General features: G+C 38.7%; 1 protein-coding gene across 6 annotated transcripts in view; it reads left to right on the top strand.

Annotated features, from left to right (window-relative positions):
- The window catches only part of SAMHD1 (SAM and HD domain containing deoxynucleoside triphosphate triphosphohydrolase 1), a 67,310-nt gene that overhangs the window by 7,408 nt on the left and 44,306 nt on the right, over positions 1-15,596 (top strand). For all 6 annotated transcript variants that reach the window (XM_070801630.1, XM_019972377.2, XM_019972376.2 and 3 more), the window contains exons 3-5: positions 4,218-4,269; positions 10,471-10,631; positions 15,328-15,443. In XM_070801630.1, the coding sequence (XP_070657731.1) occupies positions 4,218-4,269; positions 10,471-10,631; positions 15,328-15,443 (329 nt within the window). The remainder of the gene's footprint in view (positions 1-4,217; positions 4,270-10,470; positions 10,632-15,327; positions 15,444-15,596) is intronic.

The following is a 15,596-nucleotide window of genomic DNA, read 5'->3' as shown; positions in this document are numbered from 1 at the left end:
GAGTTTTCCGGATTTGCTGGCATATTGAGTGCAGCACTTTCACAGCATCATCTTTTAGGATTTGAAATAGCTCAACTGGAATTCTATCACCTCCACTAGTCATACTTCAGGTGCTCAGTAACCATTTATGACTGGTCGTTACCATTTTGGACAGGGCAGATATAGAATATTTCCATTTTGACAAAGTTCTCCTGCTCAGAGCTACCTTTGAGGATCCCACTGGGATCAGCTGAAGTTGTTCACATTAGTACCAATACAACTGATTAAGTATTTTCCCCTTGTTTCCTGTTTTACCTTTCCTAACCCTCCACTCCATTTCCCAGGATTCACATCCCAAAATAAATTACCTGTATGCAGGCTCTTGTCGTAGGCTCTCCTTTCTATGGGGAAATCAGTTTAGACAAGTACTCCTGTATTTCCTCATGATTAACTGATGATTGTAAAAGGTTTTTCTAAAAAAATATTAATAACAAACATTATCACATAAATGTATACATCAGTTGTAAGAAACATTACATTTCAGAAATGATGAAATACAGAAATAAAATCTTCTTGTAGTCTATCCTGGCCCAAATCTTTGTTTAAAGTATTTATTTGGGGACTTCCATGGTGGTCCAGTGGTTAAGAATCTGCCTGCCACTGCAGGAGACACAGACTGGATCCCTGGTCTGGAAAGATGCCATGTGCCTTGGAACAACTAAACCCATGTGCCGTAACTATTGAGCCTGTGCTCTAGAGCTCAGGAGATGCAACAAGAGAAGCTATTGCAGTGAGAAGCCTTCGCACCACAACTATGAGTAGCCCCCACAACTAGAGAAAACATGCTCAGCGAACAGAGCAGCCAAAAAACAAAAGTATTTACTTTATCATAACTTTTGCCAAAAGAAAGACATTTCCAGGTTTTGGGTGGCTTTTTAATATACTTTAATCAGTAATTTTTTTAATTAAAATTTTATTGAGGTATAATTGACATGTAATATTATAGTCATTTCAAATGTATAATGTAATGATTCAGTATTTGTATATATTGAAAAGTAAAAGAAAAGAAAAGTGATCACCATAGTAAGTCTAGTTACCCTCTGTCACCATACAAAGTTACAAAGAAATTTTTTTTCCTATGATGAGAAATTTTAAGATTTACTTTCTTTGGAATTCCCTGGCAATCCAGTGATCAGGACCCCGCACTCTCACTGTCGAGGGCACAGGTTCAGTCCCTGGTTGAAGAACTTAAGATTCTGAAAGCTGCGCAAGGAAAAAACCAACACCGAAAAAACAACAAAAGTTTACTCTCACCAGTCAACAAAAAATTAGAATTCCATATAAAGGAGAAATAGAGAATTTTATTTGAGCCAACCTGAAGATTATAACCCAGGAGACAGCCTTTTAGAAAACTCTGAGGAATGTTCTGTCTGTTAGAAGTCAAAGACAGTCACGTACATTTTTGAGATAACAGATGGTACATCAAAGTGACGCACTGAAATTTTACATACAGTTCACCAGAGATTCATACTCCAGATCTGCACATAGGAGTAATGTGTCACCATGACCTTTACAGGGTTAGGAAAGGAAAAATTCGTCTTCTAACGAGTTACATTGTTTACATCAGAAGGAAAAACAGCATTTTTTTTTTTACACTCAGGCCAGCATTCTCACCTTTGAAGAGGTCTGGTTAATATGTAATCCAGATACACACTGCACATTAGAGAGGGCCCAGCACAAGCAGGGAACAGGTTATACTTAAATTTTCTTGCCTTGCCTTAGAATATAAAATGTATTTTATCATTTGGCAACTTTGAAACATGTACTGCAATATTAATTGACTATAGTCATCATAATGTTCATTACACACCCATGACTTATTTTATAGCTGCAAGTTTGTACCTCTTGAACCCCCTTCACGCATTTTGGTCACCTCCTCATGATTTCTATATGAATACGGTAGCTTCTTTTTGTGGAGAAGGCAATGGCACCCCACTCCAGTACTTTTGCCTGGAAAATCCCATGGGCTGAGGAGCCTGGTAGGCTGTAGTCCATGGGGTTGTTAAGAGTCAGACAGGACTGAGTGACTTCACTTTGACTTTTCACTTTCATGCATTGGAGAAGGAAATAGCAACCCACTCCAGTGTTCTTGCCTGGAGAATCCCAGGGACGGGGGAGCCTGATGGGCTGCCGTCTATGGGGTTGCACAGTTGGACACGACTGAAGCGACTTAGCAGCTTAGCAGCAGCTTCTTTTTGAGTTCTAATTAAGTAATGAATACTGCATATCAGTTGAGGGAAAGACTAGGCAGTGAGGTTGGTTTAGGTTTGGTATTGTTTTATGCTGTGATTCTTGGTTATGCTGTGCTGTGCAACAGTGCTTAACCTTTGTCAATTATAGCTCTGCCTTTAAGTACTTCTTGGGCCTGGCCTTTTTCTGTGCTTGTTACGTCAAACAGCTGAGGAGAGGGGAATAGTAAACACAAAGCATGCTGCTTTAATGGTTTATCAGCTGTAATGATGCTTCTATACATTTTAGGAAAATTATTCTTAAATTCTGTAGTTACCCTGAGTTTCAGGGTACAACATAGAGGTCAATTATAGTTCTTCTGGTTCCAAGTCTATTTAAGTACTTTTAGCAAACAATTTGGAGAAGGCAATGGCATCCCACTCCAGTACTCCTGCCTGGAAAATCCCATGGATGGAGGAGCCTGGTAGGCTGCAGTCCATGGGGTCGCTGAGGGTCGGACACGACTGAGCAACTTCACTTTGACTTTTCACTTTCATGCATTGGAGAAGGAAATGGCAACCCACTCCAGTGTTCTTGCCTAGAGAATTCCAGGGACAGGGGAGCCTGGTGGGCTGCCGTCTATGGGGTCACACAGAGTCGGACACGACTGAAGTGACTTAGCAGCAGCAGCAGCAGCAACAAACGATTTACATTTCAGTCTGATTAGCTAGCGGATTGATGAAACCTAACCCCTTGCCTTCTGCTTCAGCCAGGTATCAGGCTGACATGCCTAGACCATTTAGTAAGTGTAAATGGAGACTAATTAATAAGTGTAAATGAAGCAGGAAAATTAACTACAGGATTTTGAGCTGTTAAATTCCTATTCTTTCTCAGAATTTTAGTATTATGAGTAATTACTGATAGAGGAAGATAGGGAGGTATAAATGAAGCTAAAACCATAAATATTTGATTCATGCTTAAGTCATACCTGTACTCATAAGTCAAACTTGGACCTTTGAAACTCGTCACTATAGTGAATTTTAAAAGTATTCATGATCTTGTTTTTTTTTTTTTTTTCATTCATGATCTTGTGACTGATCACCACCCCTGCCAAGAAGTTTTGTATTATTCTGCATTTCCTTTCATTGTATCCTAGATACTTCTTAATTGACATAAGCGACAATTATATCTCTTTGAAAGTTACTTTGATATGACAGAGACTCAGATTGTCAAAAAAATGTAGTTGTCCTAGATGTGACATCTTTGCCCATTTAGGTAGATGACTTTGTTTACATACCACAGGGTCACACTAATAAACTTCTAGATTCTTATACTTGAAACACTGCTGATGGGACAGATATTCACTTGGACATCAATAGTAATTTCTATAACACCTGTAATCATAATTAAAATTCTGTAGTTCTTGAGGGCAGGGACTGAGTCTGTTGTAACCTCAGTGGTGAACACACTGTTTAATCCCTCTGCAGCCCTGTGAGGGAGATATTAATAGTATTATCTCTGTGCTATAGATGAGAATATCAATATACCAAAAAAGGTTAAGTGATTTTTTCAAGGTCATGTAGATTCCATGAGAAGATGTGAGCCAGTTCTGCCTGATGCCAAAATCATTTTTCATTATCACTGTACTCTACTTCAAAGAGACCTGGCTATCTTGAGATTTCACTTACGTAAATCAAGCAAATTTTAGGATCATTAGGGTAGATGTTGGCATTGGTTAGGTTTAAGTAAGTTTGAAGTGTATATTGAACATTCAGTGATGCAGATATGGGAAGTGTTGAAATCTGAATTTACCAAGAAAGGAGGATTAAGGGCAAAAGTCTCATGTCTCAAAAGAAAAGGAAGGAGAGGGTTTCTAGGGAGGAGTATGTTTGAATTATTAATTGTCCTTTTAATCTGACTTCTATTCTAACAATCTAAAGTTGATTATATATTCCAGGATTATTATTAAGCAAATAATGACAGATTTGCTTATCCTGTTATAATTTTAGTTCCCATGGGAAGAAAATGAAGCTGCTTAATTGTATCCAAGATACAATGAAGGTAAGAGAAATCTGAGTTTATTATTATTTTTTAACATAAAGTGATATAATTCAGGTATGTAGAGGTCATTTTTAAAAGAATGGAAAGAAAGCTCTTTTCAGTAATTGGATTGAGAGTAATGGGTTATTACTTTCCTAAACTTTCTGCATTTTCTAAAATAACCATAGAGTATATAAGTCAAGAAAAGCTAAAATATTTTAAGCACATAGAAAGTATACATAGGCTACTGCCGAGCTTGTCAGATCTTAACATTTTGCTTAATTTGCTTCAGATCTTTTATTTCTAGAACAAAATATTAGAAACAATAGAAGGCCTCCTTTGTATCCCTCTTGAATTCTGTTTCCATCCTTTTTTCTCCAAGAGTAAGCACCATCCTGAACTTGGTGTTTAATCATTTTCTTCAATGGTTTTTGGGTTTTTTACTACATGTATATATCCATAAACAGTGTATAGTACAGTTTTACATGTTGTTTTTAAACACTGCTGCTGCTAAGTCACTTCAGTCATGTCTGACTCTGTGCGACCCCATAGACAGCAGCCCACCAGGCTCCCCATCCCTGGGATTTTCAGGCAAGAACACTGGAGTGGGTTGCCATTTCCTTCTCCAATGCATACAAGTGAAAGGTGAAAGTGAAGTAACTCAGTCATGTCTGACTCTTAGCGACATTATATACATGGAATTTCATTCACAGTAAGTAGCCTTCTAATGTTGTATTTTTGAGAGATATTCATACCAACACATATAGCCCTACCCTTAGTCATAGAATAACAGTTTTTTCTTTTTTGCTATCTGGGTCTTTGTTGCTGTACATGGGCTTTCTCTAGTTACAGCTATTCTTTGCTGTGGTAAACAGGCTTCTCATTGTCGTGGTTCCTGCTGTTGCAGACCATGGGCTCTGGAGCACTCGGGCTTTAGTAGTTGTGGCACGTGGGCTCAGTAGTTCCAGCTCCCAGACTCCAGAGCACAGGCTCAGTAGTTGTGGTGCACAGGCTTAGCTACAGTATGTGGGATCTTCCCAGACCAGGGATAGAACCGATGTCTCCTGCATTGGCAGGCAGATTCTTTACCACTGAGCCACCAGGGAAACCCTAGAATAACTTTTACATTAACATTACTTAATCAGTTTTGGTAAACATTTTTATCAAATGATGGGTCAAAGAGTAGGTATAGGCCTAAAAATTAGTTGTTTATTTTTCATCCCCCAGCCCCTTCCAGACATTTTAAAAGCCGTGTTTTTCAGACTTAGTGTCCCAAGAATCATTTTAAAAAGCAATCAACTGCCTAGCTCCCATCTCAGAAATTCTGATTATGGGAACTTACTTTAGATACCTAGGAATGTGCATTTTTCACAAGCTCTTCAGCATAGTTCTAATACCATAATTAAAGAAATTTTTTTTTTTTAAAAAGGAAACATATTTCTTGATTGGTTAGTGATAAGAAATGTACAACATTGCTTACCCTTTGACATCTATAGGGTAAGGAAACTTAGTTTCAGATCTGGAAGAGGGGACAGGGTTGTCATTCTCCTTTTACCAAGTCACCATTTGTATTTTTCGTCAGAGGTATTATATGCACTGAGTTATCTTAGATCCTATGACCATTTTACTTCTACAAATTAGTCTGCTTATTTTCCATTGAAAATCACATTTGAAAATTTGCTTCAATTCCACAATAACATCCTTTTAGAGATGAAGTAGTGATTCTTAGAGTAAATTTATTTAATTCCAGCCCTTTTTTGAAAAAGTTACCTATTATTAAAATACTTCATTTTCATAAAGAAGTAAATAGAAGGATCACTTCCAAAGATGATATCTAAATATTTCGTCCTGCAGTTGGAAGACAGTTACTGTCCTCCATTCTCTTGTGTCCCTCCTCAATAGCTGCAGCTTGGGTGGTCTCTTCAGGCAGGGCAGAGATAAGATGAGTTTTCTTTATTAGTTGAGATCATCTCAGATAATCTGAGGTCACTTTTTCACAATTTGCTGCAAAAAATCTTTTCAAAGTAATTTTCAAGTCAGTAGTTTCATTTATTCCCTTTTATTTATTTTTCTATTTTTCATGGAAAGCAAAATTGTTTAACCTCATGTATGAACTATAGTCACTGAAAATAGTTCTTAAAGCTACTAAGTGCTTGAGTCAGTGAGTCACTGTCTAGTAATGAAATTGATACCTTTTTGACCTTGGTTCCATCAGCAGTACAGTTGAACAAAAAATTGATTTCTACCCTAATTTGACATCTACCTTTATTTCTTTTTAAATAAAAACAGCTTTAGTGAGATAGAACTCACATACCTTACAATTCACTGTTTATTTTTTCATTTTTATTTTTTATCGAGATGTAGTTGATTTACAATGTTGTGCTAATCTCTGCTATACAGCAAAGTGACTCAGTTATACACATATATGCATTCTTTTATTCGTTCATTTTAAATATATGAGTCATTGTTTCTTAGAAATTTCATAGTCATCACCACAATCTATTCAAATTATGAGTTCTTTATATATTCAGGATATAAGACCCTGATATTTGATACACTGTGCAACTATTTTCTCTCATCTTCTGGATTATCTTTTTATTTTTATTTATTTAGGGCATGTTGAGGAGCTTGTAGGATCATAGTTCTCCAACCAGGGGTTGAACCTGGGCCCCCAGCAATGGAAGTTTGGACTCCTAACCACTGGATTACCAAGGGATTCCCTATCTTTTTACTTTCTTAATAGTGTTCTTTGGAGCATGAAAGTTTTAAATTTGGATGTAGTTCACTGTATCTATTTTTGCTTTTGTTTCTTACACTTTTGCTATCATATCTAAGAAACCATTGCCTAGCCCAGGATTATAACCTCTATTCTTGAGTCGGTTTTCCATGCTAAATTTAGTTCAGTTTGCCTCTGAAGCCAGAAATTATATAATAGTGAAGATGAAGTACAGTATTTGACATAGCAGGCACTAACTCCAGGACCCAGCATTACTCACTGGTGGGTGGGCACCAGTCCCAGGATCTCCTGGACCCCGATCCTCCCACACACCAGAGGGCAGACACAGGCCCCAAGACCACTGCAGCCCCACAGCCTACCCTGTCAGGACCCAACCAACACATTAGCAGCCCAGCAGCAGTCCTGGGGCCCTACCTCCTGGCCCTGCCTTACAGCAGGCTAGCTCCAGCTTTGGGACACCTTGGGTGCCACAGCCAGTGGTCCTGGGATTCAGGCCCACCCATCAGCAGGCTGACATCAGCTTCAGGACACCAAGGACCCTGTATCCAGAGACCTTGGGACCAGCTACACCCACCAGTGAGCTAGCACTAGCCTGGAATGCCCCCTGAGCCTGGCCCTGCCCACCAGCAGGCTGACAACAGCCCTGGGACCCCCCAGGCCCTGGACTCACTCATTAGCAAGCCAACACAAGCTCTGAGGCACTTTGGACTCCTCAGCCAGCCACTATGGAATTCATCCCCACTCACCAGCAGGCCAGCACCAAACCCAGGAACCCCGCCTCACAGCCTGTCATCTCAGAGCCTGGCTCTGCCCACCAGTGAGCCAGCACTAGCCCCAGGATGCTCTGGGGTTCTGCAGCCAGCTACCTTGTGATCTGGCCCTGCCAACCAGTGGCTGGGAGTCTCCACACAAGGCAGGCCCTGGCAACCAACCTAATTGGGGAGCAGGCCACACCTACCACACTACCCACGATACTCAGCCCACCACAGTAGAAGGACCCACACTGGGGGCACCCCTGAAGCATATAGCTCTGATGACCAGAGGAGTGTGAGATGCTGGGACACACAGGACATCTCCCACAAAAGGCCACTTCTCCAAAGTCAGGAAACATAACCAACCTATCAGATACATAGAAATAAAATCCACAAGTTAGACCAAATGAGACAACAGAGAACTATATTCCAAACTAAGAAACAGAACCACAAAAGAACTAAGTGAAGTAGAGACAGATAATCTACCTGATAAAGAGTTCAAGGTAATGGTAAAGATGATCAAAAACTTGGGAAAAGAATGGATTTACAGAGCAAAATGTTAGAAATTTTTTAACAAATAGAAAAATAGGGAAGAATCAAGCAGAGATGAAGAATACTGTAACTGACATAAAAAATACACTAGGAGGAATCAATAGTTGATGAAGTCATACAGAGGAGATCAACCAGCTAGAAGACAAGAGTGAAAGCGAAACAGAAAAAGAAAGGAAAACAAAAATGAGAACAGTTTAAAAGACCTCTGAGAGAACCTCAGGCATTCACATTCTAGGGGTCCCAGAAGGAGAAAAGAGAGAGAAAGGAGTAGAGAACATATTTGAAGACATAATAGCTGAAAACTTGCCCAACCTGGAAGAGGAAATAGACGTCCAAGTCCAGGAAACAAGGAGAGCCCCAAATAGGCCCAACCCAAAGAGGAACACATCAAGACATACTATAATTAAAATGGCAAAAATTAAAAATAAAGAGAGAATATTAAAAGCAGTCAGAGGCTAGCAGCAAGTTTATATAATGAATCTCCCATAGACTATTAGCTGACTTTTCAACAGAAAATCTGCAGACCAGAAGGGAGTGGTAGAGTAAAGTGATGAAGGGAAGAAGTTAAAACCAAGAACCTACCTGGCAAGTTCTCAGTAAAATTAGATAGATCAAGTTTTACAGATAAACAAAAGCTAAAAAAAGTTCATTACCACCAAACCAGCTTTACAAGAAATGCTAAATAAAGGCACTTATGAAAGGAAAAGCGCATTGGTAAAGCCAAATATACAGTGAAGGTATTCAAACAGCCACATATAAAACCAGTTAAAAGACAAAAACCAGAATCATCTATATCTGTAGTAAGTAGTGAAGGGATACGCAAAACAAAAAGATGTAAAATATAATACCAGAAACAGTACTCAAGGGGGTCTTCCCTGGTGGTCCAGTGGATAAGAATCTTCCTTATAGTGCAGGAAACTTGGGTTTGATCCCTGGTCAGGGAATTACAGATCCCACATGTCACAGAGCAGGTAGGCCTGCATGCCATAACTACATGAGCCCTTGCACCACAGCTCGAGAGTCTGTGCACTGCAATGGAAGATTCCACATGATGCAGTATAGATCTTGTGTGCCTCGACTAAGACCCAAGGCAATCAAATAAATAAATAATTAAAAAAAATAGTACTAATGGGAAAAGGGGAATAAATAGAAGTTTGTTAAAATTCATTTGAAATGAAGAGATCAGCAACTTAAAATAATCATGTGTGTGGGGGGGTATATATGAGTTTGAGCAAGTTCCAGAAGATGGTGAAGGACAGGGAAGCCTGGCATGCTGTAGTCCATGGGGTGGCAAAGAGTCAGACATGACAGAGTGACCAAACAACCAACATATATATATATATATATATACGTATGTATATATGTATATGTATGTATGTATAAACACATGTATGTATATATATACACACATATATAAATATATATATTGCTATATATAAACCTTCCAGTAAGCACAAACTATAATAGATATACACACACAAAAAGAGAAAGGAATCCAAACATAACATTAAAGATAATCATCAAATCACAAGGGAAGAGGACAAAAGAAGAAAGGATCAAAAGCTACAAAAACAATCCCTAAACAATGAACAAAATGGCAATAAGTACATACCTATGAATAATTATTTTACATATAAATGGACTAAATGCTCCAATCAAAAGACATGAAGTGGATGAATGAGTACAAGAACAAGACCCACATATAGACTGCCAGAAGACTCACTTCAGACCTAAAGAAACACCGACTGAAAGTGAAGGAATGAAAAAGTGTTTCATGCAAATGGAAATCAAAAGAAAGCCGGGGTAACAAAGCCGAGTAGTAAGTTAGTCCTGTATTCAAGTTAAACACATTCATTTAACACACTCATTCAGATCGTATAAGCCATTAGACTCTACTAAAGGCGGATGAAATCATATACGTAACAGAAAGGTTGAAATCTTTACCCTTCTGTTATTAGAATCCATTAAGAAATAAAGTGTACCCAGGTCCAATACACTTGATCTGTCTGGTAGTGATTCCTAAATAAAGTTAAGATTTTCATACCTTGTCATTTCCCGTAGTAGTATTCTTACTTGAAAGCAAATAGCTTTAACTTCACACTGTAGATCGGAATGAGTGGACAAAAATTTTAGATGGGGTAATGATTTCTTGCTCACATTAACTTAAACATAATTTTCTAGGTGATCAATGATCCTATCCATGGCCACATTGAATTTCACCCTCTCCTCATGCGAATCATCGACACACCACAATTTCAGCGCCTGCGATACATCAAGCAGTTGGGAGGCGGTTACTATGTTTTTCCAGGAGCTTCACACAATCGATTTGAGCACAGTCTAGGGTAAGAAGCCTCCCTGTTGACTCAGATGGTAAAGCGTCTGCCTGTAATGTGGGAGACCTGGGTTCCATCCCCGGGTTAGGAAGATCCCCTGGAGAAGGAAGTGGCAACCCACTCTAGTATTCTTGCCTGGAAAACTCCATGGATGGAGGAGCCTGGTAGGTTACAGTTCGTGGGGTTGCAAAGAGTCAGACATAAGTGAGCGACTTCACTTTCACTTTAGGGTAAGAAGAATACAATGAGTTAAAAGTTATGTGATTAATTTAAATTTTTTTTAAAAAGTTATGTGAACATAGTTTCTCCCTCTCTTTCTGAATACCTTGTTGTATAAATTTAATGCCTTTTTCATCTTAACTAAGCACTTACCACACACCATAGCTGTAGCTTTCACAGTTTGAGGTATATCATTGAAACTAGCACAAATTTCTTTTTCCTTCTTCACAATTTCACAGGAGATCTATTCTTATGATAGATCTTAGCAACCTCAGCATAACAATCTTTTTTTATCTTTATTGAGTTGAGAATTTTGACCTTTTTGCTCACTTACAATGGACATGAGTTTGAGTAGGCTCCGGGAGTTGGTGATGGACAGGGAAGCCTGGCGTGCTGCAGTCCATGGGGTCACAAAGAGTTGGACACGACTGAGCAACTGAACTGAACTACTCACTCACAGGAAGCACTTCTAGGCTTCTCTTTGGCACATCTGAATTGCCAGATTTACTACTCTTGCACTTTGGGGCAAAATAAGGGTTACTTGAACATAAGCACTATGAAATGTTGATAATCAGCCTGATAATTGTGCTGGCTGCTAAGTGGCTAATGTATGGGATGCGCTGGACAAAAGAGTCATTCATGACCTGGTCATGATGAAACAGAAAAGTATGAGATTTCATCATGCTACTCAGAATGGACTGATTTAAAATTGATTTATGAATTGTGTATTTCTGGAACTTTCCATCTAATATTTTCAGACTATAGGTGACTACTGGTAACTCAAATGAGAAGAATGAAACCAATGATAAGGGAAAACTGCTCTGTTACTTTGGTCTTGTTTATTTGTTTAGAAGCATTTTTAATTAGCCAGAACACAAACATCTACTCAAATCTTTATTCATCAATAAATACTTACTGAAAAATTGTCCAGTTCAGTCAGTCATGTCCCGACTCATTGCGACCCCACAGACTGCAGCACACCAGGCTTCCCTGTCCATCACCAACTCCCGGAGCCTACTCAAACTCACATCCGTCGAGTCGGTGATGCCATCCAACTATCTCATTCTGTGTTGTCCCCTTCTCCTGCCTTCAATCTTTGCCAGCATCAGGGTCTTTTCTAGTGAGTCAGTTGTTCACATCAGGTGGCCAAAGTATTTTTAGAAAAATTGTTAGACCATACCAAACTGATAAGGTAGCAACTGTTTCTATTCTTGTGGAGTTCAGAGTTTAGGGGACAAGAAAGATATTTATTCATTCAGGAAGTACTTTCAGGTGGAAATGCTAAAAGTGTATTTAACATTTGTTGGGCACCATATCTTCAATCTATGTTGTAAACATTACGATGCCAGAAGTTTGCTTTTTAAAAAAATGGGATAAAATAAACAATATAAAATTTACCTTCCTAACTATTTTTAAGTTTACAGTTCAATAATGTTAAATATGTCCACATTATTGGGCAACCAATCTCCAAAACATTTTCATCTTGCAAAATTGAAACTCTGTATCCATTGAATAGCAAGTTCCCATTTCTCTTCTCCCCAGTCCCTCAGTAACCATTATTCTACTTTCTGTTCCGGTGAATTTGACCATGTTATGTACCTCATTACAGTTTCCCAGGTGGCACAGTGGTAAAGAATCCACTTGCCAATGCAGGAGATGCAAGAAACTTGGTTTAGATCCTTGAGTTGGGAAGATTCCCTGAAATACGAAATGGCAACCCACTGCAGTACTTTTTGCCTGGAGAATATCATGGACAGAGGAGCCTGGCGGGCTACAGTCATATGAGTGATTTCATAGAATATTTGTCATTCTGTAATTGGCTTATTTCACTTAGCATAATTTCCCCAAGTCACTCATGATGGAGCGTGTGTCAGAATATCCTTACTTTGCTCAGTTAAAAACTGCTGATAGGTTACCCTAAGTGACAGACACTGGGAAATTTGTATTATGTATGTATAGAATTTGTACTTACAAGTACTTGTTTAATTGGGAATTAACTCTTATCCTAAAGTTGGCCAAAATGGGGTTCTTTTGATATTCCAAAATTAATTTTTTTCATGTGCAGCTAGAAAAAGCCAACTTGATAAAACATCTTTTCAAAATTCTGAACTTAAAGAAACAGAAGTCTTTCTGGGAGTATTTGCGTTTCTTTTCCTGTAATCTTAAAGATATAAAAGTTCTACCTGATCTTCTTAGGCATCCCCCCACCCCTACTGTGTTCTGAGATCTTGGTTTCTGCTACCCGAAAGTTACTCACATGGTATACATTTGGCAAGCAGTCAGATAGACTGGGAAGTCTGTTTGTCTGGCTGTGGCAACTCTCAGGAAAATTTGTTATAAAGGGTCTTTTTCATCTTAACCTTCATTACATCCTCCTATACACCAAAGGACTTTACTCTCTTAGGCTGTTTTGGGAAATAAATTTCTAAATCTTATGAAGGTTGCGTCCTTTGCACTCTCTTGTGGGGATGCCTCTTGCATTTTATTGGTTTGAGTCACTGTTAAGATACTACTTGTCAGTGACCAGACAATGGATCCTTAAAAGTGGAGAAACTTGGTAAATTGGTAAATTTTTTAGAGAGCTTTCATTATAAAGAGCTGTTTTATTGTTACCTATGAAGAAAATTAGAAGACGGATAGTATATAAGACAGCTATGCCATCAGTTTAGAACAGACAAAAATAAACAAATTTGGGAAGGCTTATTTTGTAGTGTCCATTTAGGGTTCCCTGACAGATGCCAATAAAAACATTAGGTTAATTAATGTTAATTAGATTGATTAATAGAGAAAAAAGCTGAGAGGAGAGTGACGAGACTTCTTCCCAAGAAGGTGAAAATTTTAAAGGGATTTGTCCCAACAGGATAAAAATCTTTAGATTTTATTAAGAAATTAGATATTTTAAATGGATGTTAATAGGATTAAAAGAAAGGTTTTGATACAACACTATGTAAGGTTGGATGGGCCATGGGAACCTTCTGTTGGTGCCCAATATAAAGGGCCCCAAACAAATCCATTCTTTTTACCTCAGTTTAGTTTATATATGTCGAGAGTCAGACACGATTGAGCAACTTCACTTTCACTTTTCACTTTCATGCATTGGAGAAGGAAATGGCAACCCACTCCAGTGTTCTTGTCTGGAGAATCCCAGGGACGGGGGAGCCTGGTGGGCTGCCGCCTATGGGGTCGCACAGAGTCGGACACAAATGAAGTGACTTAGCAGCTGCAGCAGCAGCAGCAGTATATATAGTAAATATACTTAAATATATGTTTAAAATATTTATGTATATATTTAGAAGGCTGGAAGAAAATTATACTGAGATACCTGATCAATAATTGTTGGGACAACAGTTAAGCCAGTTAATCAAGTTAAAGGTATTTTTTTAAAAAGACCTGAGTCCCTTAGTTATCCTCCTCCCTGGAGACCCCAGAGCCTTTATATAAAAATAGATAAAATGACCAGAGGATAAAAAGGAAAGTTTCTAGAACCCCTTGTAAGACCATAGATTGTTGATGGTGTACTGCTGCTGCTGCTGCTACGTCACTTTAGTTGTGTCCGACTCTGCGACCCCATAGACGGCAGCCCACCAGGCTTCCCGTCCCTGGGATTCTCCAGGCAAGAACACTGGAGTGGGTTGCCATTTCCTTCTCCAGTGCATGAAAGTGAAAAGTGAAAGTGAAGTCGCTCAGTCATGTCGGACTCTTAGCGACCCCATGGACTGCAGCCCACCAGGCTCCTCCGTCCATGGGATTTTCTAGGCAAAAGTACTGGAGTGGGGTCCCATTGCCTTCTCCGTGATGGAGGCTAAAGTTAATGGTGTAAGAGTTGATAGGATTGAGATGACAGTTTATAAAAATAGATGTATTTAAGTGGGTTTAATATAATATGTTTATATCTCTTTTTCCTAACTATATTGTGTATAGACCTTATGTCTTCCTGGGGAATGCTTCTCCTGCCTGGTATTATAAGACAGGATATATAAATCCGCCCCTCAGAAAATATTAAATATATAAAAAATTCCAAAACAATTCAATAGGATTACCTGAACTTACACAATATAATGTAAAAATAAGGCCTAATATTCATAAGCTAATAATAATCAAAGTAAAGAAAAGGTAGCTGGGGAAATCAGTCTTTTAATATTATTCAGGCAGCAGACCAATTCTTTGGGGAGTTAAAATCAATTCTCTCTGTCTTGCAAATCTCTACAAATCAGAAATATAAAACAGCCTACAAGGACCAGAAATGTAATACAGGCTGTTACAGAAATGTAATACAGCCTACAAGCTCAGACACGTAGACTCTGAAACAAAAAGAGAAAAAGAGGGCTTTTTACACTCAAACTGCTGAGAAGGGTCCATAACCCATAGTCTGATTCACAGCCTCCTTAGGGATTTATCATGGACAAATATACATCTTAACAGTCGCTCATCTTTCAAACAGAAAAATAAATTTTTCGTTTTTGTTTTGTTCCTTCCTGCTCTGCAGCGTGGGGTATCTAGCAGGACGTCTAGTTCGTGAACTGAGTGAAAAACAACCAGAGCTGCAGATAAGTGAACGAGATATTCTCTGTGTTCAGATTGCTGGTCTTTGTCATGATCTTGGTAAGCAGTTCAAAGAACCAGAGTTCTAGTGTAAAATCACCTGTCACCTCTCTTTGAAATACAACTAAGAGCAATATGAAAGTTGTGTTCTAATTCTTTGAAGAGTTAACATTAATGTAAATTTGCCATTGCTTCTTCCTAGAATGGTTCATA

Source organism: Bos indicus, chromosome 13, assembly GCF_029378745.1.
Source record: "Bos indicus isolate NIAB-ARS_2022 breed Sahiwal x Tharparkar chromosome 13, NIAB-ARS_B.indTharparkar_mat_pri_1.0, whole genome shotgun sequence".
Classification (NCBI taxonomy): Eukaryota; Metazoa; Chordata; class Mammalia; order Artiodactyla; family Bovidae; genus Bos; species Bos indicus.
The sequence above is the reverse complement of the archived record's forward strand: the minus strand, read 5'-3'. Positions and strand labels throughout refer to the sequence as shown.